The sequence below is a fragment of the Lactuca saligna genome, chromosome 1 (assembly GCF_052625555.1).
Source record: "Lactuca saligna cultivar CGN05327 chromosome 1, ASM5262555v1, whole genome shotgun sequence".
Classification (NCBI taxonomy): Eukaryota; Viridiplantae; Streptophyta; class Magnoliopsida; order Asterales; family Asteraceae; genus Lactuca; species Lactuca saligna.
In genome coordinates, this window is record NC_136417.1 from 135,952,930 (window position 1) to 135,977,057 (window position 24,128).

The 24,128-nt window shown below is 41.4% G+C and overlaps 1 protein-coding gene across 1 annotated transcript in view; it reads left to right on the plus strand.

Annotated features, from left to right (window-relative positions):
* Positions 1 to 24,128, plus strand: part of LOC145012012 (uncharacterized) — an 80,229-nt gene that overhangs the window by 22,784 nt on the left and 33,317 nt on the right. The window contains exon 3 of the mRNA XM_078970776.1: positions 100 to 1,113. Coding sequence (XP_078826902.1) covers positions 100 to 1,113 — 1,014 coding nt within the window. The remainder of the gene's footprint in view (positions 1 to 99; positions 1,114 to 24,128) is intronic.

Here is a 24,128-nt window from a genome sequence, read left to right on the forward strand (position 1 = left end):
GGTTTGGAAGAAAGATTTGAAACCAAACCTGATGGAGTTCGTTATTTTAAAGACAGGGTCTGGATTCCAAGGGTTAACAACCTGAGAGACATGGTACTAGAGGAGTCTCATCGATCTAAATACTCCATCCACCCTGGAGCAGATAAGATGTACAAGGATCTTAAAGAGTACTATTGGTGGCCTGGAATGAAAAAGGATATTGCCTTGTACGTTGGGAAGTGTTTGACATGCTCAATAGTCAAAGCTGAGCATCAGAAACCATCCGGGTTGTTGCAACAACCTGAAATTCCCCAATGGAAATGGGAGCAAATATCTATGGACTTTGTTACCAAACTTCCTAGAACTGCTAAAGGTCATGACTCAATTTGGGTCATAGTGGATCGACTGACGAAATCTGCACACTTTCTCCCCATTCGAGAAGATTTCAAGATGGAAAAATTGGCCCAAATCTACATCGACAAAATTGTTTCTCTGCATGGTGTACCCTTATCTATCATTTCTGATAGAGATAGTCGTTTTACATCTCGATTTTGGTGGATGTTACAGAGGGCACTAGGAACCAAGATAGATTTGAGCACAGCTTACCACCCTCAGATAGATGGGCAAACTGAGAGAACAATACAAACATTGGAAGACATGCTACGAGCGTGTGTCATTGAGTTAAAAGGAAATTGGGATACTCATTTACCCCTAATTGAGTTTTCCTACAATAACAGTTACCACACGAGTATCCAATGTGCTCCATATGAAGCATTGTATGCACGCAAGTGTCGTTCGCCCTTATGCTGGACAGAAATCGGAGACAGACAGTTGACTAGAGTCGCACTTATCCAGGAAACATCCGACAAGATTGCTATCATCAAGGATAAACTTAAAGCTGCTAGAGATCGTCAGAAAAGTTATGCGGATAATCGTCGAAAACCATTAGAATTCCAAGTAAGAGACAAGGTACTTTTAAAAGTGTCGCCTTGGAAAGGGCTTGTGCGTTTTGGTAAGAAAGGAAAACTAAGCCCGAGATATGTTGCACCCTTTGAAATCCTTGAAAGGATTGGTCCAGTAGCGTATAAACTCCAATTGCCCCAAGAGTTAAGCGCCATTCACGACACATTCCACGTCTCCAACCTTAAGAAATGTCTAGCCGACGAAACATTGATAGTACCCCTAGAGGAAATTAAGATCAATGATAAGCTGAGCTTCGTTGAGGAACTGATAGAAATCCTTGACAGGGAGGTAAAACAACTTAAGCGGAGTAAGATCACGATTGTGAAAGTTCGATGGAACTCAAAACGCGGGCCGGAGTACACCTGGGAGCGCGAGGACTTCATAAAGGAAAAGTATCCGCAACTTTTCCCTTGCGATGACAAGCGATGACATAGAATGAATTTCGGGACGAAATTCTTTTTAAGTGGGGGATACTGTGACAACTGCCAATTCAGGTCATTCTTGGACTCATGCATCTTTATAATAACCATTCATGCACAACACGCCATGACCTAGTAGTATAAATTAGGTAAAAAATCTTGCATAAACTAGGATCCAACTAAGGTCTAGGACTAATATACTTGATACTTACAATTCTAGTAAGTTGCTTAGCTACAATAGGAATGCCAATACTATAATTAGAATAAAGCTTCAAGCTTTGTTATAATTGAAATAGGGTATAAAACTCTAAAAATAAATTAAAACATTCTAATTATACTTCAACATGTTGTTGAATATCAAACAATATTCCAAAAACCCTAAAGAGCCAAAAATCCAAAGTTATTAATTATAAAGCTTAAAAACTTTATAAAATTTGGCTATAAACCTCCTAATATCAAATTTTATTAATCAAATTATGGATTATACCAATGAACTAGAAATATAAATTACAAGTATTAATCATAAATTATTTGTTGAAAACAAGATTTTTAAATAAATCAAATTGCTTAATAAACATTTTATAAAAATGAATGTTTTTATATAAAATATAGGAGGGAAGTTTATAAAGTTTAAAATTTAGGAGAGAGGAGGCCAAAATGCATGCAAAAACCAGCCATCACCCCTCCCTATGCCCTCTCTCTTCCCCAAAACACAATCATTAAGCTTAAACCCTTACTCCACCTCTTCCCTCTTCACTCTCTCACTTCACTCTCTTCACACACTTCACTCTCTTCTTCCCTCTCTCTAAACTCACGAAAATCCTCTCATTTCTCTGCAAAATTTCGAGATTGTGAAGCCCTTGAAGTGTTCTTACTTCTCTCAAGGTCAAAACCAAGGTAAACAACAACATCTTCTTCCATAGTTTCATGGTTAAACCTCTTTTTCTTCTTAGTCTTCTCTACTTTTCGGATTCTATGCCTTTCCATGGCTAGAAATCTTTATTCTCCCCTTGTGGTTTGTAGATTCTCACCATAACACAATGCATGTGTTAGAGATGGTGAAAATCCGGGATCAAACCCATGCAAGGAGTGGAAAAGATGCACATATGATCATGTGACATCAAAACCTAATATTTCATGTTCTTCTCCATTTCTTTTGTGTTCATGCATGAACAAAAGCATTTAAACCATTTCTAGTACATCTTGGATTCTCATTCATTCCATGCATGTGTTAAAAATCGGGCCTTACCAAAGACATGCATGATGTTCTTGTTGAAATACCCTAATAATGCACACAAGCAAACATGCAATCTGCCAGATTACTTTGTTCGACTTTGAACAATCATAACTCAGTCATTTCTTAACCAAATCATGATATTCTTTTTGTATTGGTTAGTTCCACGAGTTAACTTTCAAACCCAACTAGTCTCACTGTAAAATATTAAATATCCGATTTTTAGCAGATTTTACAAAAAGGTTGCGCACACAGCTCTTTTTCTGTGATCACTATTTTTATCTTGCTTAAACAATGGCCTTAAACCCAACCATAAATCTGAGGAAAAATACCTTAGAAACTTAACATATCTAGTGAATTATGGTTGAAATTTCGTGGCTTAAAACCTCACTGAATGGGCTACACAAATTCATGAACTTCAGCCACATTTACACTTCATGCATTATTGCATGCAACTTTTCTTAAATTGTTTGGAATCATTACCCTCATTTCTCTTCTGAATACATTTTTTTACATTTTTCCTTTTGAAAGCCCTTGCATGCATGAGATAATCTGGAAAATTTCAAGAGCTTTTGTTATTTCATTGATTTATTAGAATTATTGCTAAAACCAAGGGCATAAATCATATAAAATACTTCCAGAGGTCAATAAATCCTAAATAAATTCATGGATGATCCTTACGGGGAATAATGACCTCTCACCAAATTTCAGCAATTTTGGTTACTGTTTCATATGATTTCTAATTTTCTTTTATTTAGGACATGATAAATTACAAAACCACTTTATAGGATGTGAAAATTGTATCTAACAATTTGCGCATACCTTACCTGTGATGGGTGACTCCAGAAAATAATTTCAAGATTTTCCATCATGTTTTACTATTTTTCCCAATTTTTGGTAATTATAATGGTCTAAAAATGGGAGAAATAGTTCTGATTATCCAAAATTCATGAAAATTTACCAGGATATAATATTATAGAGTAGGAGGTTACATAAAAATTTTGAATATTTTTCTCTATTGTAAACTATTTTTCTCTTATTTTCTAAAGTTAATTGCACTAAAATACACTTAAATATACATAAATACCCAAAACCAGTTTATACATTATGAAAACCACTTTTGATATTTTTCCCAGGATATTTATACTGTAAATAATGTTACAAAAATTTATGGTGGTTTATTTTAACTGTTTAATATTATTTCTTTAATTAATGACTATTTAAAGGAATAAAGCAAGGAAAAATAGAAATACCCACTGAAAAATATCTTTTATATTTTTCCCAGCCTATTTATGTATAATAAAAATTAAATAAAAAGTTTGGGTAATTTTGGAAACTGTTTTCTATTTATTTCAATTTTTATTGAAATAAATGCTCAAAAATCATAAAATATAATTAAACAGCTTGGAAATCCATTTTTATAATTTTCCCAGCTTAGTATTGTGTAATAACAGTTAAATAAAAAGTTTGAGAATTTTTATCCCTCGAATGCTATTTTCGTGAATTTATGTTGTAATAAGGACTTAAAAATTTGGAAAGTTTATATTCCAAGGTTGTAATTAATCGCCCGATATATAGAATTTCATTACTTCAGAAAAAGTGTAACTAATTGATATAAAATCCAATACTAAAACATAAATTGGCATTTCCCTATATGTAGAGTTTAGTATATTAGCATTAGATATCGACATGGAAACTCACTAGTGCGTGTGTTTGATGTCGTAGGATCCCGATAGTAAGACGTTGGTGCATCCCGAAGTACCGCTTGTGTCTACACAAAACATTGTGAGTATTCACGCACTCCCCTATTTTCGGTTTTTATGTTTTGGGGTGGAAAAGCATGTCCTAAACTATTTATATCCGTTGTATTTATCTAACTCGTATAAACTTGGTTGCTATATTTAGCATACTATGAGTATTCACGCACTCCCCTATTTTCGGTTTTTATGTTTTGGGGTGGAAAAGCATGTCCAGAAAAACTACTGTTTGCATGTTGTATTTAAATTGAATTGTATCAAACATGATTGCTATTGTATTGCTATGTTTCTTTATGTATGTCTATGCAACACGGAACATGAGAACTTATCGTACTAAGGCCCTTCCCTTATCTCTAACCATTAACTCTTTGAGCCAATGGTCGTTATGGATAGCGCTATTAGGAATTGACAACTCCTCACTCGCCCGAATCGCTGGAGTGCATGATACCATATTCATCTATGGAACGATAAGCATAGATCTCGATAGGGCTTCAGTCATAGGTTTGGTTGAGACTCATTGTTTGCTCATACACATACAAACTCGTTTCTCGTTATAGCAATAAACTTGTATTCATTAATAGCAATCAACTTGTTTATCATTGAAGCAATGTACTTGTATTTACGAAAAGCCTTATTGTACGCTCGATTTTTATAAACTTGTGATACTCACCAACTATTTTCATAGTTGACGCTCGTTTTACATGCTTTTTCAGGAAGTAATTAGTAAGTGGATGTAAAGATTCATCATCATAGAGCATGCTGCATCATGTTGAAGCTATTATGAAGCTATATTTTGAACAATGTTATTTTGAAAAACTTGTATTTTGTTTCTTTTGAAGCTATGGATTGTAAACTTTTAAATACTGCTATGGTGATGTATCTTTATCTTTTGCATTGAAACCGTTATCGCTGTCATACCTTGTGTTTCCGCTTTAGCTGGGTGTGACACATATGATTAGTGAATGTATCTCTAATTGTATATATATGGACATTATTTCATTTTACATAGGGACATCGCTAGTAATCAAACCCCGAACCAACGTCTAGCATTCAAAACCGACACGTTTCCGAGTCCGGTGAGTTCATACCCGTACCCTTTTTCACTGTTTTCAGGGGGAACACAAGAAAAGTACAAGGGAATTCTTGTACTCGAAACATGTTTTCAAATGTGTGTTTCATATTTCATATGCTTTTATTACTAATTACCACAACTGATAACCAATTGAACATGCAGATCACGTAACATATATTTGTGAAATAGGTCATTAAACTGTTATGTTTTACATATATTTCACAAATGGTTTTCCACATTTTATCAGTTAAAAGCATGACATTAAACATTTGAACATAATACCTGTACACTGTTTTGTCCTCGGTAACACTCCACACACATACGCGAGTGGAGGACTATCACATTATTACTAGTAAATTTGTTAATCTTGTATGATTGGAGACACGTCCTCGGAGAACACTCCACCGAGATACGCGAGTGGAGGACTACACCCATAACCAGAATCTCTGGTATTTAGAGAGCGTGACTTGAGTGTATAGATCTATACGGGGCTGACTACCCCACACTTGGCTGCTAGCTACAGCCGAACCGAAATGGTTCATGTAACAGCCCAGATCCCCAGGTATCTTCATTTCTTATATATTTTGACATTTTGTGAGGGGACTCGGCGAGTTGGTGGTTGAACTCACCGAGTCGGGTCGCGGTTTTTAGCGGGGGTTCGCGTCCGGACTCGGCGAGTCCAAGGGATGGACTCGACGAGTCCGCACTGTTTAATGAAACCCTAATTTCCCGGTCCTAAGCTCTATTTAAAGGACCTTATGGCCCTCATATGCGGCCACCTTGAACCCTAAGAGCCTCCATACGTCTGTAAGCCCTTGTGTGTGTGTTTAAAGGCCTTTTGTTCATCATTTTGTGTGATAGTGCAAGGAAAGGAGGGAGAGGAGCAAGCTTGAAGTGTTGGGGAGCTTAGATCTGTTGCTATTTCATCAAGGGGGTCTTCTTGAGGTAACTTTCTGAGCCAATCTTCGTGTTTTGTGTTGATGGGCCAAATCTAGGGTTCCTTCTTGCATTTCTTGGCTTGATTAAGAAGTATGAGAGGTCCCATGGAGACATGGAACCTAGATATGGACTTTAGCAGGTCCAGGAGACCCCTTATGACAAGCTTTATGTCCATCCTTTTGAGTTAGAAGTTAAACTTGCCATATTAAAGGTTGTTTCTTCAAAATAAGCCTTGTATACATTGCATGGCAACCAAGACTGAGACTTTGCGTGACAAATAAGCTTGGGAAGGCCATATCTATGTATTTATGGAACGGATCTGACCGCAAAAGCCAGTTTTAGCTGGTGCATGGCATGGACTCGCCGAGTCTGAAGAACAGACTCGACGAGTCGCTTGAAGATTGTCCTTGAGACCATCCTGCGTGTAGACTGGACCGAGTTGTGGGCGACTCAGTGAGTCGCAGAGAGTTGGAAAGGTTTTGACAGGTGGACCGAGTCAGGATGGGACTCGCCGAGTTGACCTTCGACTCGGCGAGTTGAGTTGTGGTGGCCCTATGATTCAGGCCCAGGTGGAACTCGTCGAGTCGGGGGAGTACTCGACGAGTCAAAGGGAAAATTCTTGAGAGTTGGTAAAAACGCGTAGACTCGCCGAGTCACTATTGTGCACTCGCCGAGTCGAGTCCAAATTGACTAAAGACTGTTGACCAGGTCAACCTGTGTTGACTTGATTTGGATGGTCCACCTTAGTGGTACAAGTAATAATTATAGATTTATAATATCATAGGAGGATCGCAGCTCGAGGGTTCGAGCCCGAGTGATTTCAGGATTCACGATTAGCAAATTAGCGAGGCATACGAGGTGAGTCTTCTCACTATACTGTACCCGGAAGGGTTTTGACTATGTGACCGGAAGGTCGAATATGATATGGAATATATGCTTTATGTGTGTTAAGTTATTTGCTATATGTGTCATGTATGATATGTTTGATATGGGCCGGAAGGCGTGGTCATATGGACTGTAAAGGTTGATGGGTAGGACCGGAAAGTTTACCCAGTCGGGACGGAAGTCCCCTGAGACACATGGACCGGAAGGTCAAGGCCTGGAAAGGCGTATGTGCGTATGTTGTATTTTGGGAACTCACTAAGCTTTATGCTTACAATTGTTGCTTTATGTGTTTCAGGTACGAGTGAGGACCGTGGGAAGGCGCCAGCGTGACCGTACACACACTCGGGGAAACTATTTTATCTTTTGTTATGTAATCGTTTGAGACTACGTCGTTATTTTGGGAATCTAAACTAATTACTCATGTCTTGATGGTTGTAAAAATGAAAATTTTTGGTTGGAAATTTTATGACGTTACAAGTTGGTATCAGAGCCTTGGTTTGAGGGATTCGGGTACACCTTCGGGCGTAATTGGACTCAAACCGGGGATTGGAGAAATTTTTTTTACAAAAAAAATTTAATTTAATTAATTAAAATTTAAATTTTTGATAAGTGAGACGACCAAAGAAGAAAAAGTGTGTACGGTCAGCCAGCGCCCGAACGGTAAAAATCCCCAAAATACTCTTATTATATGTGTTACGATATATGATATGATATGATACGCATGCTAGTAGACTAGGTATACATATTAGGGCTAGAGTGGCCTGATTTTGTGATGCCTTAGTCTAGGAAAACTTGCTTCTATGAGGTGCTCGAGAGTGAGTGAGTAACAAGAGTATGAAAAAGAATAGAGTGCTCAGGATTCGAGGTTGGGGAGGATGACTTGGGTGAATACCGACGCGGTGTAACTGGCAGTATTGGGCCCGTACTACCAAGGACACCGGGTCAGTAGGCAGCCAAGTGGGAACCCCTGAGTATCGAAAACTGAGCAGGACTGTGTTATCGAGTGCGATTTTTGCCCAATAGGGTCTCTGATATTCTTTTGTTGTCTTTTAGAGACATCATGGTTGGACCACGACACAGACCTGGCACGAGTGGAGTGACTGAAGAGGAGCTTCGTCAGATGATTCATGAGGAGGTAGCTGCAGCGATCCGGGCCGAGATCCCGGAGATGTTTGGGTCTATTAAGACCACGCTGATGGAGACATTTGATGAGCGGTACGCCGCGTTGTCTGAGGCTGCCGCTGCTGCAGCTACCGCAGCTGTGGCTGCTGCCAGACCACAGGGGGGTGACTCGTTGCTGTTCCGGGAGTTTAGCAACACGAAGCCACCAGAGTTTAACGAGACTCAGGATCCGATTGCTGCGATGAGGTGGATTGCCGATATTGAGGGATGCTTCTATACTTGTTCATGTCCGGAGCATCTGAGGGTGCGGTTCGCCCTGAACCAGCTCCGCCTGGGAGCAAAGGATTGGTGGAAGTTCTTGACGGCGAACTTCACTCTCGCGGAGATTTCAGCCTTGACTTGGGAGAAATTTACTGCTATGTTCAGAGACGAGTATGTTCCCCCGGTAGAGAGGGAACGGTTGGTTCAGGAGTTCTTGACCCTCAAGCAGGGTAATGATTCGGTTGCAGTCATCACGTGGAAGTTTCATGAGAGGGCGATGTTCTGCCCCGAGCAGGTGTCCACGGAGCAGGCTCGGATGAGCCGGTATTTAGGAGTGCTGAGGAGAGACATCCGGGAGTTCGTATCGAACTCATCCTATCAGACTTTTGCTGAGCTTCAGGCGAATGCCAGGAAGCGGGAGATCGAGTTGGAGACCCAGGCCAGGGAGGAGGCCGAGTCTCAACGGATGGATCGGCGGTCGCCTCAGTCGCAGCCGGCAGCCAAGCGGACCAAGTCTGCTGATTTGAGATTCGGAGGACAGAAGAGCCGTACTTGTGGGAAGTGCGGCAAGGGTCACGAGGGGGCATGTCGATCGGGTGCTTGCTACAAGTGTGGCAAGGAGGGGCACATTGCGAGGGATTGCCCCAAGGGATTTATGGTCTGCTTCCATTGCAACCAGACTGGCCATCGGAAGGCCGAGTGCCCCCAGCTTCGCCAGGGATCTTCGCCTGCTGCCAGGGTTCCTGAGGTTCGGCCAGTGAAGACCGAGGCCCCGAAGGCTCGTGGGAGAGCTTTCCAGTTGACTGTGGAGGAGGTCCGCGCGACGCCTGATGTAGTGGCCGGTATGTATTCTTTCACGTATTTACATTTATGCTGAGACATTATGCTTATATTCCTATATGCGTAGGTACTTTTCTTGTGAATCATGTGCCTGCTTTGGTATTATTCGACTCAGGTGCGAGTCGGTCCTTTGTTTCGCTGGCTTTTAGCCAGTACATCGATATCGACCGGGAGACGATGAGTCGTCCCCTGCGAGTTGCTATAGCAAACGAGAGAGCAGTATACGCCACCGAGGTGATTCGAGGATGCGTGCTCGAGATTTTTGGGGTCGAGTTTCCTATAGACTTGGTCCCTATAGCTATGGGGGATGTTTGCATTATCGTGGGCATGGATTGGTTGAGTAAGTTTGGAGCAGTCATTGACTGCGAGAGACAGCTGGTGATGATTCGAGACCCTAGTGGGGGAGTGCTCACGGTTTATGGCGAAGGGACCCGGTGTGGGTCAGCGTTTTGTTCAGCGGCCAGGGCAAGGCAGAGTCTGCAGCAGGGCTGTGATGGATTCATAGCCTATGTGATGGATACTCGTGTGACCACGGAGAGGCCCAATTCGATTGATGACGTTCCGGTTGTATGCGAGTTTGCGGATGTGTTCCCCGAGGAGTTACCGGGCGTGCCTACGGAGAGGCAAGTGGAGTTTCGTATCAATTTGGTTCCGGGGGCGGCGCCCATCGCCAAGGCGCCTTACCGTCTCGCTCCACCGGAAATGCAGGAATTATCCTCGCAGCTTCAGGAGCTGTTGGGGAAGGGATTCATTCGACCAAGTAGCTCGCCTTGGGGACCGCCGATTTTGTTCGTCAAAAAGAAGGATGGTTCACATCGGATGTGTATCGATTATCGGGAGTTAAACAAGTTGACGATTAAGAACCGATACCCATTACCTAGGATCGACGATCTGTTCGATCAGTTGCAGGGGGCATCTTGGTTTTCCAAGATTGACTTGAGGTCGGGATATCATCAGATGAGGGTTCGCGAGGAGGATATCCAAAAGACTGCCTTCAGGACTCGTTATGGACATTATGAGTTTGTAGTGATGCCTTTTGGGCTCACCAATGCCCCGGCTACATTCATGGATCTCATGAACAGGGTGTGCCGACCGATGCTGGATCGGTCGGTGATCGTATTCATCGATGATATTTTGGTGTATTCGAGGACTAGGGACCAGCATGAGGAGCATTTGCGGGAGATTCTTCGGGTTTTGAGATCGGAGAGGCTGTATGCCAAGTTCTCCAAGTGTGATTTCTGGTTGCGAGAGGTCCAATTCCTCGGGCATCTTGTGAACCAGAAGGGGATATTGGTCGACCTGGCCAAGATTGAGGCGGTGTTGAGGTGGGAGGTGCCGAGATCGCCCACCGAGATCAGGAGTTTTCTGGGTTTGGCTGGATATTACCGCAGATTTATCAAGGATTTCTCCAAGATCGCTGTGCCACTTACTAGGATGACCCGGAAGGGTGTTGCGTTTTCATGGGGACCGGAGCAGCAGTCTTCGTTTGAGACGCTTCGTCAGAAATTGTGCGAAGCTCCAGTGCTTGCACTCCCGGAAGGGATGGAGGATTTTGTGGTATATTGTGATGCCTCTATATCGGGTTTGGGGGCGGTACTTATGCAGAGGGGTCATGTGATAGCGTACGCTTCGAGGCAGTTGAAGCCTCATGAGTCGAGGTATCCCACGCACGACCTGGAATTGGGGGCGGTGGTGTTTGCCCTCAAAATCTGGCGACACTATTTGTACGGGGTTCGGTGTACGATTTACACGGACCATAAGAGCTTGAAATACTTGATGGATCAGCCAAATCTGAATATGCGACAGAGGAGGTGGTTGGATGTGGTGAAGGATTACGATTGTGAGATCCTGTACCACCCGGGCAAGGCTAATGTGGTAGCCGACGCATTGAGCCGTAGGGCGGATAGCGCCCCGATCCGAGACATTTGTATGAGGTTGACGGTTTTGACCCCGATTCTGGACATTATTCGAGGGGCTCAGATGGAGGCTGCAAAGCCGGAACACCAGAGGAGGGAACGGGTGGTAGGTCAGGTATCAGGATTTGTTACGGATGGTCGGGGGCTTATGACTTTTCAGGGACGGATTTGGGTGCCGTTTGTGGGCGGTGCGCGCACTATTTTGATGGAGGAAGCACATCGATCGAAATTCTCGATTCACCCTGGTGCTACGAAAATGTATTTGGATCTCAAGAAGGAGTACTGGTGGCCATGTATGAAAAGGGATGTCGCTTGGTTCGTCGAGAGGTGCTTGACTTGTCGGCAGGTCAAGGTCGAACACCAGCGACCGCACGGTAAGCTGCAACCGCTAGAGATTCCCGAATGGAAGTGGGAACAAATCTCTATGGATTTCATTACCAAGTTACCACGAACGGCGAGAGGAGTCGATGCAATTTGGGTAATTGTGGATCGACTAACAAAGAGCGCTCATTTTCTAGCTATTAGTGAGAGCTCTTCTGCGGAGAAGTTGGCTGAGTTATATGTGAGGGAAGTAGTATCTCGGCACGGGGTGCCAATCTCGATTATTTCGGACCGCGACGTGCGTTTCACTTCCAGGTTATGGAAGAAATTCCATGAAGAGTTGGGTATTAGGTTACATTTCAGTACGGCATATCATCCTCAGACAGACGGCCAGAGTGAGCGGACCATTCAGACACTCGAGGACATGCTTCGGGTATGTGTGTTGGACTTCGGAGGGTGCTGGGATACCTATCTACCTTTAGTAGAGTTCTCGTATAACAACAGCCATCATTCGAGCATTGGTATGCCGCCCTTTGAGCTGTTGTATGGGCAGAGGTGTCGCACCCCCATCTGTTGGGGTGAGGTGGGACAGCAGGTTATGGGTAGCACGGAGATCGCGCTTCAGACGACCGAGCAAATTCAGATGGTCAGGCAAAGGTTGCTGACCGCTCAGAGCCGGCAGAAGAGTTATGCAGACAAGCGACGGTCCGAGCTTGAGTTCCAGGTTGGTGATCTCGTGCTCCTGAAGGTCTCTCCTTGGAAAGGAGTGATTCGATTCAGGAAGAGGGGCAAGTTGGGGCCCTGGTATATTGGTCCTTTCCGTGTGATCGCAAGGGTGGGTCGGGTAGCCTACCGTTTAGACTTGCCAGCAGAGTTGGGACAGATTCACGATACTTTCCATGTGTCGCAACTGCGGAAATGTATAGCCGACGAATCAACGGTGGTCCCGTTAGGGGATATTCAGGTGGATGCAAGTCTGAATTATGCTGAAAGACCTGTAGCCATCAAAGATCGGAAGATCAAGGTTTTGAGAAACAAGGAGGTGCCCCTGGTATTGGTTCAGTGGCAGCATCGGAAGGGATCAGAGATGACTTGGGAGCCGGAACGGGAGATGCGGGAGCAGCATCCGGAGCTTTTTGCCTAAGCGGGACTTCAAGGGCGAAGTCTTATTCTAGTGGGGGAGATTTGTAACAGCCCGGATCCCCAGGTATCTTCATTTCTTATATATTTTGACATTTTGTGAGGGGACTCGGCGAGTTGGTGGTTGAACTCGCCGAGTCGGGTCGCGGTTTTTAGCGGGGGTTCGCGTCCGGACTCGGCGAGTCCAAGGGATGGACTCGACGAGTCCGCGCTGTTTAATGAAACCCTAATTTCCCGGTCCTAAGCTCTATTTAAAGGACCTTATGGCCCTCATATGCGGCCACCTTGAACCCTAAGAGCCTCCATACGTCTGTAAGCCCTTGTGTGTGTGTTTGAAGGCCTTTTGTTCATCATTTTGTGTGATAGTGCAAGGAAAGGAGGGAGAGGAGCAAGCTTGAAGTGTTGGGGAGCTTAGATCTGTTGCTATTTCATCAAGGGGGTCTTCTTGAGGTAACTTTCTGAGCCAATCTTCGTGTTTTGTGTTGATGGGCCAAATCTAGGGTTCCTTCTTGCATTTCTTGGCTTGATTAAGAAGTATGAGAGGTCCCATGGAGACATGGAACCTAGATCTGGACTTTAGCAGGTCCAGGAGACCCCTTATGACAAGCTTTATGTCCATCCTTTTGAGTTAGAAGTTAAACTTGCCATATTAAAGGTTGTTTCTTCAAAATAAGCCTTGTATGCATTGCATGGCAACCAAGACTGAGACTTTGCGTGACAAATAAGCTTGGGAAGGCCATATCTATGTATTTATGGAACGGATCTGACCGCAAAAGCCAGTTTTAGCTGGTGCATGGCATGGACTCGCCGAGTCTGAAGAACAGACTCGACGAGTCGCTTGAAGATTGTCCTTGAGACCATCCTGCATGTAGACTGGACCGAGTTGTGGGCGACTCAGTGAGTCGCAGAGAGTTGGAAAGGTTTTGACAGGTGGACCGAGTCAGGATGGGACTCGCCGAGTTGACCTTCGACTCGGCGAGTTGAGTTGCGGTGGCCCTATGATTCAGGCCCAGGTGGAACTCGTCGAGTCGGGGGAGTACTCGACGAGTCAAAGGGAAAATTCTTGAGAGTTGGTAAAAACGCGTAGACTCGCCGAGTCACTATTGTGCACTCGCCGAGTCGAGTCCAAATTGACTAAAGACTGTTGACCAGGTCAACCTGTGTTGACTTGATTTGGATGGTCCACCTTAGTGGTACAAGTAATAATTATAGATTTATAATATCATAGGAGGATCGCAGCTCGAGGGTTCGAGCCCGAGTGATTTCAGGATTCACGATTAGCAAATTAGCGAGGCATACGAGGTGAGTCTTCTCACTATACTGTACCCGGAAGGGTTTTGACTATGTGACCGGAAGGTCGAATATGATATGGAATATATGCTTTATGTGTGTTAAGTTATTTGCTATATGTGTCATGTATGATATGTTTGATATGGGCCGGAAGGCGTGGTCATATGGACTGTAAAGGTTGATGGGTAGGACCGGAAAGTTTACCCAGTCGGGACGGAAGTCCCCTGAGACACATGGACCGGAAGGTCAAGGCCTGGAAAGGCGTATGTGCGTATGTTGTATTTTGGGAACTCACTAAGCTTTATGCTTACAATTGTTGCTTTATGTGTTTCAGGTACGAGTGAGGACCGTGGGAAGGCGCCAGCGTGACCGTACACACACTCGGGGAAACTATTTTATCTTTTGTTATGTAATCGTTTGAGACTACGTCGTTATTTTGGGAATCTAAACTAATTACTCATGTCTTGATGGTTGTAAAAATGAAAATTTTTGGTTGGAAATTTTATGACGTTACAGTTCAAGGGTGACGAAAGTCATAAGTATGTGGACTACTTATTGCCACATGTGGACTACTTATTGCCACAGGTTTCGGTCTATTGTATGGTTATGGAACTCGCAATTAGGATAACAGAGATTTACTTATAGTAATAATGAGCCATTTTATACATCTTTTACATCTTTTACATCTTTTACATCTTTCACATACTACAACTAACATTCAGGAAAGTACGGGACTTTCCTAGAGAAAACATGGAACCTAATCACGATTACATCTTTTACATCTTTAAGATCGTTTACATTAGAAACCAACATTGCAGGAAAGCATGTGGCTTTTCTGGGTAATACTTACATTACTAGAAAGAGTAACAAACTGGATAACATTACATCTTTTACAATTGGTAACATACAATAAGGAAAGTATGGGACTTTCCTGGTAACACATGATAAGTAAACAGAACAGTTTAACAAGTCAAATAACCAACTATACATTTTCACATGAGTAGACATGTTTTCAGTGTACAAACTTATTATACTTTACATTTGTGAAACAATAACCAACTTTTAAGAAAATACGGGATTTTCTTTGTGTACATAACATTTCAAAAACAGAAAGGAAACTCGAAACATTTTCACAAACAAAAACCGCTTATGAACTCACCAGCTTTATGTTGCTTTTCAAACCGCTTGTGTTCTCAGGTCAACGTTAGAACAGGTACCCGAAGATCCTTTTTGCTTGAAGACGGTGTACATGAAGATCCGTTTCTTTTGTTTATATATATATTATGTAACACAACTGTACAAACTTTACTTTTGAAACAACTGTAAACTTTATTATGTAATGTAATGGTTGTTTGACTTTACTTACTATGTGCATTGGATTTGATACTCAACGTGGAGTCAACCCCGGAAATGTTTCCGCCTTCGGTTTTCGGGGTGTGACATTACCCTTGAACCCCAAACACAATAGCAAGGTCCTACAACACTTAGATACATTCCTAGAGGCTTATAACACTTATATAAAGTGTAATGTCCTAACTTTGTCAATTAGTGGTTTAAAGTCTAATTGGATACATATATGTGTGGTTATATGTTAACTAGGATCATTGAGTGTGTACAAGTCTTCACTTGACACTTAGCATTCTACTTCAGTCAATACATCCAAACCACCATCTTCAAGTGAGTTCATACCCCTTAATCTATCTTTTAAATGTTTTCAAATGCTTTATGGGGGGGGGGGGGGGATACAAGTTGAACAATTATAGTTATTATATCAATCACATGTGACTAATAACTACCAAGCAAATGGTTTTCTTACCTTTCAAATTGTTTTACTACGAACTATTTTACAAACTCTTTTCCTAAACAAATGCTTTTACTTAAACTCTTTACAATTGTTTTCCTATGCATTTCAGTATATGTATAGTTCTATAAGTAATGTTTGAAGGACTTAGAACGGCTAGCTCGCCTTGTTTCCTTTTCCTCGTTGGGATGTGGCTTCAGGATATTGGCTATCCGTCCGAAGGTCGTCTAAATATTAGTTATATATCATGTATACACATACTGTCATAAAAAGCTTCTTTCAGTAAATTCAATACTAGCAAGGGTATACTTCCACGTCATATTACTAGTAAGTTACTATAGGTGTAACTTAGGGAGTACTAATACTATTACTAGATCAATGAATCACAATGAGTTAGTTAATTCATGAGTCTATACTAGATACTATATGAAGAGATACACATACATGAATCTTCTTACATGGATACACATACATGAATCCTCTTACATGGATACACTGACATGGATACACATACATGGATACTTGTACCTAGATACTATATAATGAGATATTATTACACAGTATACCTGTTGATTAATTCTGTCTATCCTAGTACAAAAGGATACTTTACGGGACTAACCATTCCGGAACCTAGCTGTTAGCAACAGAGGTAATGAACATATATGGATGCCTACGGTTAACACGTATACTAGGGTACCTTTACAGGACTAACCATTCCTACCCCCTGTTGTTAGCTACAGAGGACAATGAACATCTACGGATGCCTACGGTTGATTCTATATGGATACTTTAGGGGACTACCCATTCCTACCCCTGCTGTTAATTCAGAGGACAATGCCCATCTCCGGATGCCTACGATTAATACTTTTCGACATTTACTATGTCGTGGTTATCCTAGTACGAATGGATAATACTTAAATGTCTATAATTTTCCCTTATTACTTTCAAAACGTACAGGTCTTGGTAGAAGACTGCTTTCAAATCATACAGGTCTTGGTAGAAGTCTGCTTTCAAAACATACAGGTCTTGGTAGAAGACTACTTTCAAAACGTACAGGTCTTGGTAGAAGACTGCTTTCAAAACATACAGGTCTTGGTAGAAGACTACTTTCAAAACATACATGTCTTGGTAGAAGACTACTTTCCAAAACATTCAGGTCTTGGTAGAAGACTACCTTTATACTAGTAGAAAATATGGGATTTTCTAGGGTTTTCACACTTACATCAAATGTTTCATTCAAAGATTTACATGGCATTCATAACAGCGTTCCAAAACAAAGCAATGACACTTAAATACTTATGAATTCACTAGCTTTATGCTGATCTACTCCTTCAAAATGACTTGTATTCTCAGGTCACCAGTAGACAGGTACGATGATCAGGTTTTGAGAAGACGTAGCACAGTCAAGACTCGTCTTTTATTTTGATTTCATTTTTGGTGTCTTATTTACATTGAAAGAACACATATTTATTAAAACTTTACTGCTAATGCAATGGATGATGTTGTTGCTTGTTTACTACTATTCATTGTTGTGATACTGTACATGACGTCCTCCACCCCTGAACGTTCCGCCGTTCTTGGTTTTGGGGTGTGACACTGTCCGACGAGACTCTTGTAATCCCACTCGACGAGATCGAGATCAACGAGAGCCTCAACTTCGTGGAAGAACCTGTAGAGATCATGGATCGGGAGGTCAAGCAAACGAAACAAAGCCATATCCCGATAGTGAAGGTTCGCTGGAAAGCCAAGCGAGGACCTGAATTTACTTAGGAGCGAGAGGATCAGATGAAACTGAAATACCCTCGTCTTTTTACTTAGTTATTTGTAACTACTTATTTACTTAAACTCTAATTTCGGGACGAAAATCCTTCTAACCAGGGGATGATGTGACAACCCGGAATTTCTATTCTGTACAACAATTCACTTCAATAGAAGTCAGGACTGTTTCTGCTAACTTTTGAGCTGTGTAGAGTCAGTTTGAGTGTTCTAAAGCCTAGTACTTCAAGAGATATCAGGAGAGAGGATGCCCTAGGGTTTGTTGTGCAACAAAAAAGTCCCAAAACTCCAAGAGTTTGGAGTTTACGTCCTAAAAAAGGTGTTTACGGCCGTAAACCCTAAGGGAGTATAAATATGACACTTAGTCATATTTACCACTTTTTCACATTTTCAAGAACGAGAACTCAAATCCGCTCAAGTATCATCCGTTTTTCCTTCTTGATCTTCAACTTTGTAAGTGTTTCTTGCCCTAATAAGTTGATATCTTACTTAATCTAGTGATCTTACATGATTCCATCCGTGAAATCATTCCATTTGTGTAGATCTTCAAGTGTTCTTAGTTTCACCAAGAACACCAAGAACACACACTAGTGTTCTTGGACTTTTAACACCCTTTCAAGCTTCCTTATTGTAAGTACTCTTACCCTAGTGTGTTATAAGGCTTGTTACACATCTTAATCATCTAGAAACATAAAGAAATACAAGATTAAAGGTGTTTACGGTCCAAGATGATCTTGGACCGTAAACCCTAATGAATGGGCCATTATGTGCCCTAGTCCCTTACCAAGCCTTGGATACTTGTCTGGATCATATCCTTGATGTGCTTAGGACCTTAAACATCAAAAAGACCATGAACCATATGGTTTTACGGCCGTAAACACATGGAGAAATGGTCCATGGGCCGTAAACTCCATAAAGGGGTGAAATGTTGCCCTAATCACTTCTAAAGGCTTAGAGTTGAAGTAGGAATGCTTCTTATCACCTTAAAGGCTTCAAAACACAAAATGGTAGAAGTACCATGAGTTTACGGCCGTAAACTCATGGGTTTACGATCGTAAACTCCAAGGGAGATGGTCACAAAACCGTAAAATCCAAAAGAGTGTCCCCTTGAACCCTAAACTCAAATACAAGGTCCTAAAACCCTTAGATGCAATCCTATGCACTTATAGCACTTACATTAAGTGTTTTACATGTCTTAGGATGTCTTAACTTGGTTAATTAGATGTTAAATGACTAATTGGATACATACATATATATATATATATATATATATATATATATGTGTGTGTGTGTGTGTGTGTGTGTTATTATATGGTAACTAGGATCCTTGTGTGTGTTCAAGTGTTCACTTGACACTTAGCATCCTATACCATCCGTTCATCCAAAGCACTCACTACCGGTGAGGTCATACCCCCTTAATTAACCTTTTAAATGATTTTAAATGCTTTTATGGGGGAATACAAGTTGAACTATTATAGTTATTATATCAATCACATGTGATTAATAACTACCAAACAAGTGGATTTCTTACTTTTCAAACTGTGTTATGAAGCAAACTATTTCAAACTATTTTATTAAACACTTTTACATGTCAAATACTTTTATTAAACTCTTTTAAACTTATATTCTGTTAAATGTGTATCTATATAGATATAGTTATATACGTAGGATTGAAAGGACTTAGGACTGATAGCTCACCTTACTTCCTGTTCCTTGTTTGGTTGTGGACTCAGGATATTCAGGCTATTTGTTCGAAGGTCGTTTGAATCCTAATTATATATATTATGTACATGTATATAGATATAAAAGTTCCTTCTTTCATTCAGTTCAATACCTTTTGGTAGCAAAGGGATACAAACATGTTCATACATTCAAACAACATTACTAGTAAGCTATAATAGGTATAGTTTAGGGAGATACTAATACTATTACTAGAATAGTGAAACATGCAAAAAGTTAGTTCATACATGAGTCAATAACATACAGAGAGAGCATACAATACATTACAGAGAGAACATACAATACATTACAGAGAGAACATACAATACATTATAGAGAGAACATACATACATCATGGTAGCCAGAGAGAGAACACACAATACAGCTAGCACATACATATACTAGAACATTACTACATATATGTGAGCCGCGTAACGGAGCATGGCATCACCTGTCATGGCCCATTTTGTATCAAGAATCTCCTTAATTGGAGAGCGTTTGAGTTTGTGTATAGATCTATACTGGATTGACTATCCTACACCTTGCTGCTCGCTACAGTGGGACTAGCAAGTCTACGGGTGCCAAACGTCATTTCTTCTGACGTCTTACATCGTCGTGTTCTATAAGTCGGTAGCAGGGTACAGGCCGGTCACACGGTACTTTAAATAACAATTGGTTTAAGGTAGTTAGTACAACAGTAGTTACTTAATGCAACACTATAGTACTGTTTCATTTTCACGTTACATTCACTTTGTGACATTCACACAATAAACAGTAATGTAAAAACTATATTTTTGATTAATGATAGTCAGATTTGGGAAAATACATACTCTTACAAGAGACACACACAAACACTAGATGCTTTGGTAGAAGGTTACTTTTAGTAGGAAACCTAGGGTTTTCTAGGAGAGTTCAAACAATTACAAACTTATACATCTCATACTTACAAACACTTACATACAAACAATGACACTAAAATACTTATGATCTCACCAGCTTTAAAGCTGATAAACTCTTTCAAAATAACTTGTATTCTCAGGGCACCAGTAGACAGGTACCGATGCCAGGTTTTGAGAAGATGGAGCTCGTTCAAGACTCATCTTTTATTTTGATTCATATTTTTGGTGTCTATTTAACTTAACAGAACACACTTGTATTAAATTATGTTATTAATGCAATGGATGATGTCGTTTCTTGTTTACTAGTTTGCATTGTTGTGATACTGTACATGACGTCCTTCACCCCCGAACGATTCCACCGTTCCGGTTTTGGGGTGTGACATGTTCCCCAATAATCCTAGAAAAATACTTCCTTTCATTTGTTCTCTCGAAAAAAATAAACATTAGAAATACCCAACCAGACTTTAGACTGAGCTAAAAATTATTAGAAATGAATTTGACTTTTAATTGAAGTGCTAGACGGTAGATTTTGTTCAAATGGAAATTTCGGGTTGTCATATCATCCCCCATTAGAGGGAATTTCGTCCCGAAATTAGAGTTCAAGCAACTAAGTTATTACAAACAACTAATTAAAAAGATGAGGATATTTCAGCTTAAACTGATCCTCGTGCTCCCAAGTGAATTCCGGTCCTCGCTTGGCGTTCCAGCGAACCTTCACTATCGGGATATGGCTTTGCTTGGTTCGTTGGACCTCTCGGTCCATGATCTCTACTGGTTCTTCCACGAAGTTGAGGCTCTCGTTGATCTCGATCTCGTCGAGTGGGATTACAAGAGTCTCGTCGGATAGGCACTTTTTCAAGTTAGAGACGTGGAAGGTAGGATGTACGTTACTATGCTCGTGGGGTAGGTTGAGTTTGTATGCTACAGGGCCGATTCTAGCGAGAATCTCGAAAGGCCCTATGTATCTTGGATTCAGCTTTCCATGCTTTCCAAAGCGTATCAAGCCCTTCTAGGGTGAGACTTTCAAGAGGACTCGGTCTCCCACCTGGAATTCCAAAGGTTTCCTTCGTTTGTCTGCGTAGCTTTTCTGTTGGTCTCTAGAGGCTTTCAATCGTTCACGAATCTGAACGGTCTTCTCTATCGTTTCCCGAATGATCTCCGGACCCGTGAGAGTGGTGTTAGGAACTCTTCCTTTAGCTAAGTGAGTGTCACCCACCTCAGCCCAACACATAGGGGATCTCCACTTTCGCCTATAGAGGGCTTCAAATGGAGCAGCCTTGATGCTCGTGTGATAACTTTTGTTGTAGGAGAACTCAACAAGGGATAAGTGAGTATCCCATGCCTTCCCAAAGTCGATCACACAGGCTCGCAACATATCCTCCAAGGTTTGGATAGTTCTCTCACTTTGTCCGTCGGTCTGTGGATGGTAGGCCGTGCTCATGTCCAGCCTCGTTCCTAGGGAGCTTTGTAATGACTGCTAGAACCTCGAAGTGAATCTACTATCTCTATCGGAGATAATAGATATAGGAACACCATGCAGTCGTATGATTTCCCTAATGTATGTTCTTGTGAGCTTCTCCATTTTGTCAGTCTCTTTGACGGGTAGGAAGTGCGTGGACTTGCTCAATCTGTCAACAATGACCCAAATGGTATCAAGCCCACCTGTTGTCTTGGGCAACTTGGTTATGAAGTCCATAGTGATCCGCTCCCACTTCCATTCAGGTATCTCCGGTTGCTGGAGTAGAACTGATGGTTTCTGGTATTCGACCTTGACCTTGGCGCAAGTAAGGCATTTACTTACCATGGTAGTGATCTCTGCTTTCATGTTAGGCCACCAGTATAACTTTTTAAGATCCATATATATATCTTATCTGAACCTGGGTGGACGAAGTAACGAGTGTTGTGCGCTTCCTTCATGACTAAATCTCTGAAGCCACTGTGTCTCGGCGTCCAGATCCGGTCCATGGGATATAAGGCTCCGTCACCCTTGACTTACAAGTTCTTATCCATTCCACGCAGGGATTCTCCCGCCACATTTTCGGGTTTTAAAGCTTCGAACTGAGCCTCCTTAATTTGTGCGGATAGATGCGAATGGATAGTCATAGTTAATGACTTGACTCTTCGACCAGAATATTCTTTTCGACTTAGGGCGTCTGCTACTACGTTGGCTTTACCCAGATGATAACGAATTTCGCATTCGTATTCATTGAGTAGTTCGACCCACCGTCGTTGTCTCATATTGAGCTCCTTCCAGTTGAATATGTGTTGTAGACTCTTGTGGTCTGTGAAGATAGTGCTCTTCGTACCATACAGGTAGTGTCTCCAGATCTTCAAAGCAAACACAACTGCTCCTAATTCGAGGTCGTGAGTGGTGTAGTTGACCTCGTGTGTCTTCAGCTGTCTTGAGGCGTACGCGATGACCTTACATCGTTGCATCAGAACACATCTGTGACAACCCGAAATTTTCATTCGTACAAGCTCTAAAGTTAAGCAATTCAATTTAAAAGTCAATTACATTTCTGATAATTGTTAGCCAATTTGGAATCCGTTTGAGTATTTTAGTATTTGTTCTTCAAACGAACAAATCAAAGGGAGTACTATCTCAGGTTTTGGAGTAGCAAACCCACACTTAGCACCCTAATAAAGAGTTCACCACCAAACTTTTGGGGTTTGGGTCGTAAACTCTTGTGTGGCCGTGAACTCATGCCTTAGGCATGAGTTTACTCCCCAAAACCCTCATTTTTCACTTCCACCTTCAAGAACACTAGCCATTCTCTCTCAAGTAGCATCCCGTTCTTCACCCGATCTTCCGAAAATGTAAGTTTTTCTTGACTTGATTTGTTGTTATACCCTATCACCTAGTGTTTATACATCATTTCATCCATTCATTATTGATTTTCACTTAGATCTTCAAAACACCAAGAACACCATGAACACACACTAGTGTTCTTGGACCTTAAAAACCCAATCGAGCTTCTATCTGGTAAGTACACTTACCCTAGCTTCTTGTGTGCTTAATATGAACTTGATAACACTTGAAAATCATCAAGAAACATAAGAAAAAAGGAGTTTACGACCAAGGATGTTCTTGGGCCGTAAACCCCTTTCAAAGTGGTTAAATGGAGCTTAGTCCCTTCCTAAGCCATGGATGCCAACCTTGAGCCTTCCTAGAAGTTTTTAAGACCATAAACAACAATCAAAACAACTCCCCATAAGAGTTTACGGCCGTAAACCCCTAAGGAAGTGGTCCTTAGGCTGTAAACTCTACAAGTGAGTGTTATTGTGCCCTAATGCTTTCCTAAGGCTTGGATTTGATCATGGAATGCATACTCTTGACTTATAAGACCTTAAATCATCAAATGGCACTAAGTACCATGAGTTTACGGCCGTAAACTCATGGGGGAAGTGACCTAGGGCCGTAAACTCCATACAGAGTGGTTCTTGGGCCATAAACTCCAATGCCATGCCATGCAACCCTTAGATGCAACCCTTAGGACTTATAACACTTATATAAGGTGTTTTACAGGTCCTCGGATGTCTTAACTTTGTTAATTAGTTGTTTAAAGACTAATTGGATACGTATATATGTTATTATATGTTAACTAGGATCATTGAGTGTGTACAAGTCTTCACTTGACACTTAGCATCCTATACAGTCCGTTCATCCAAACCACTCACTACAGGTGAGTTCATACCCGTTAATTAACCTTTTAAATGTTTTTAAATGATTTTATGGGGGGAATACAAGTTGAACAATTATAGTTATTATATCAATCACATGTGATTAATAACTAC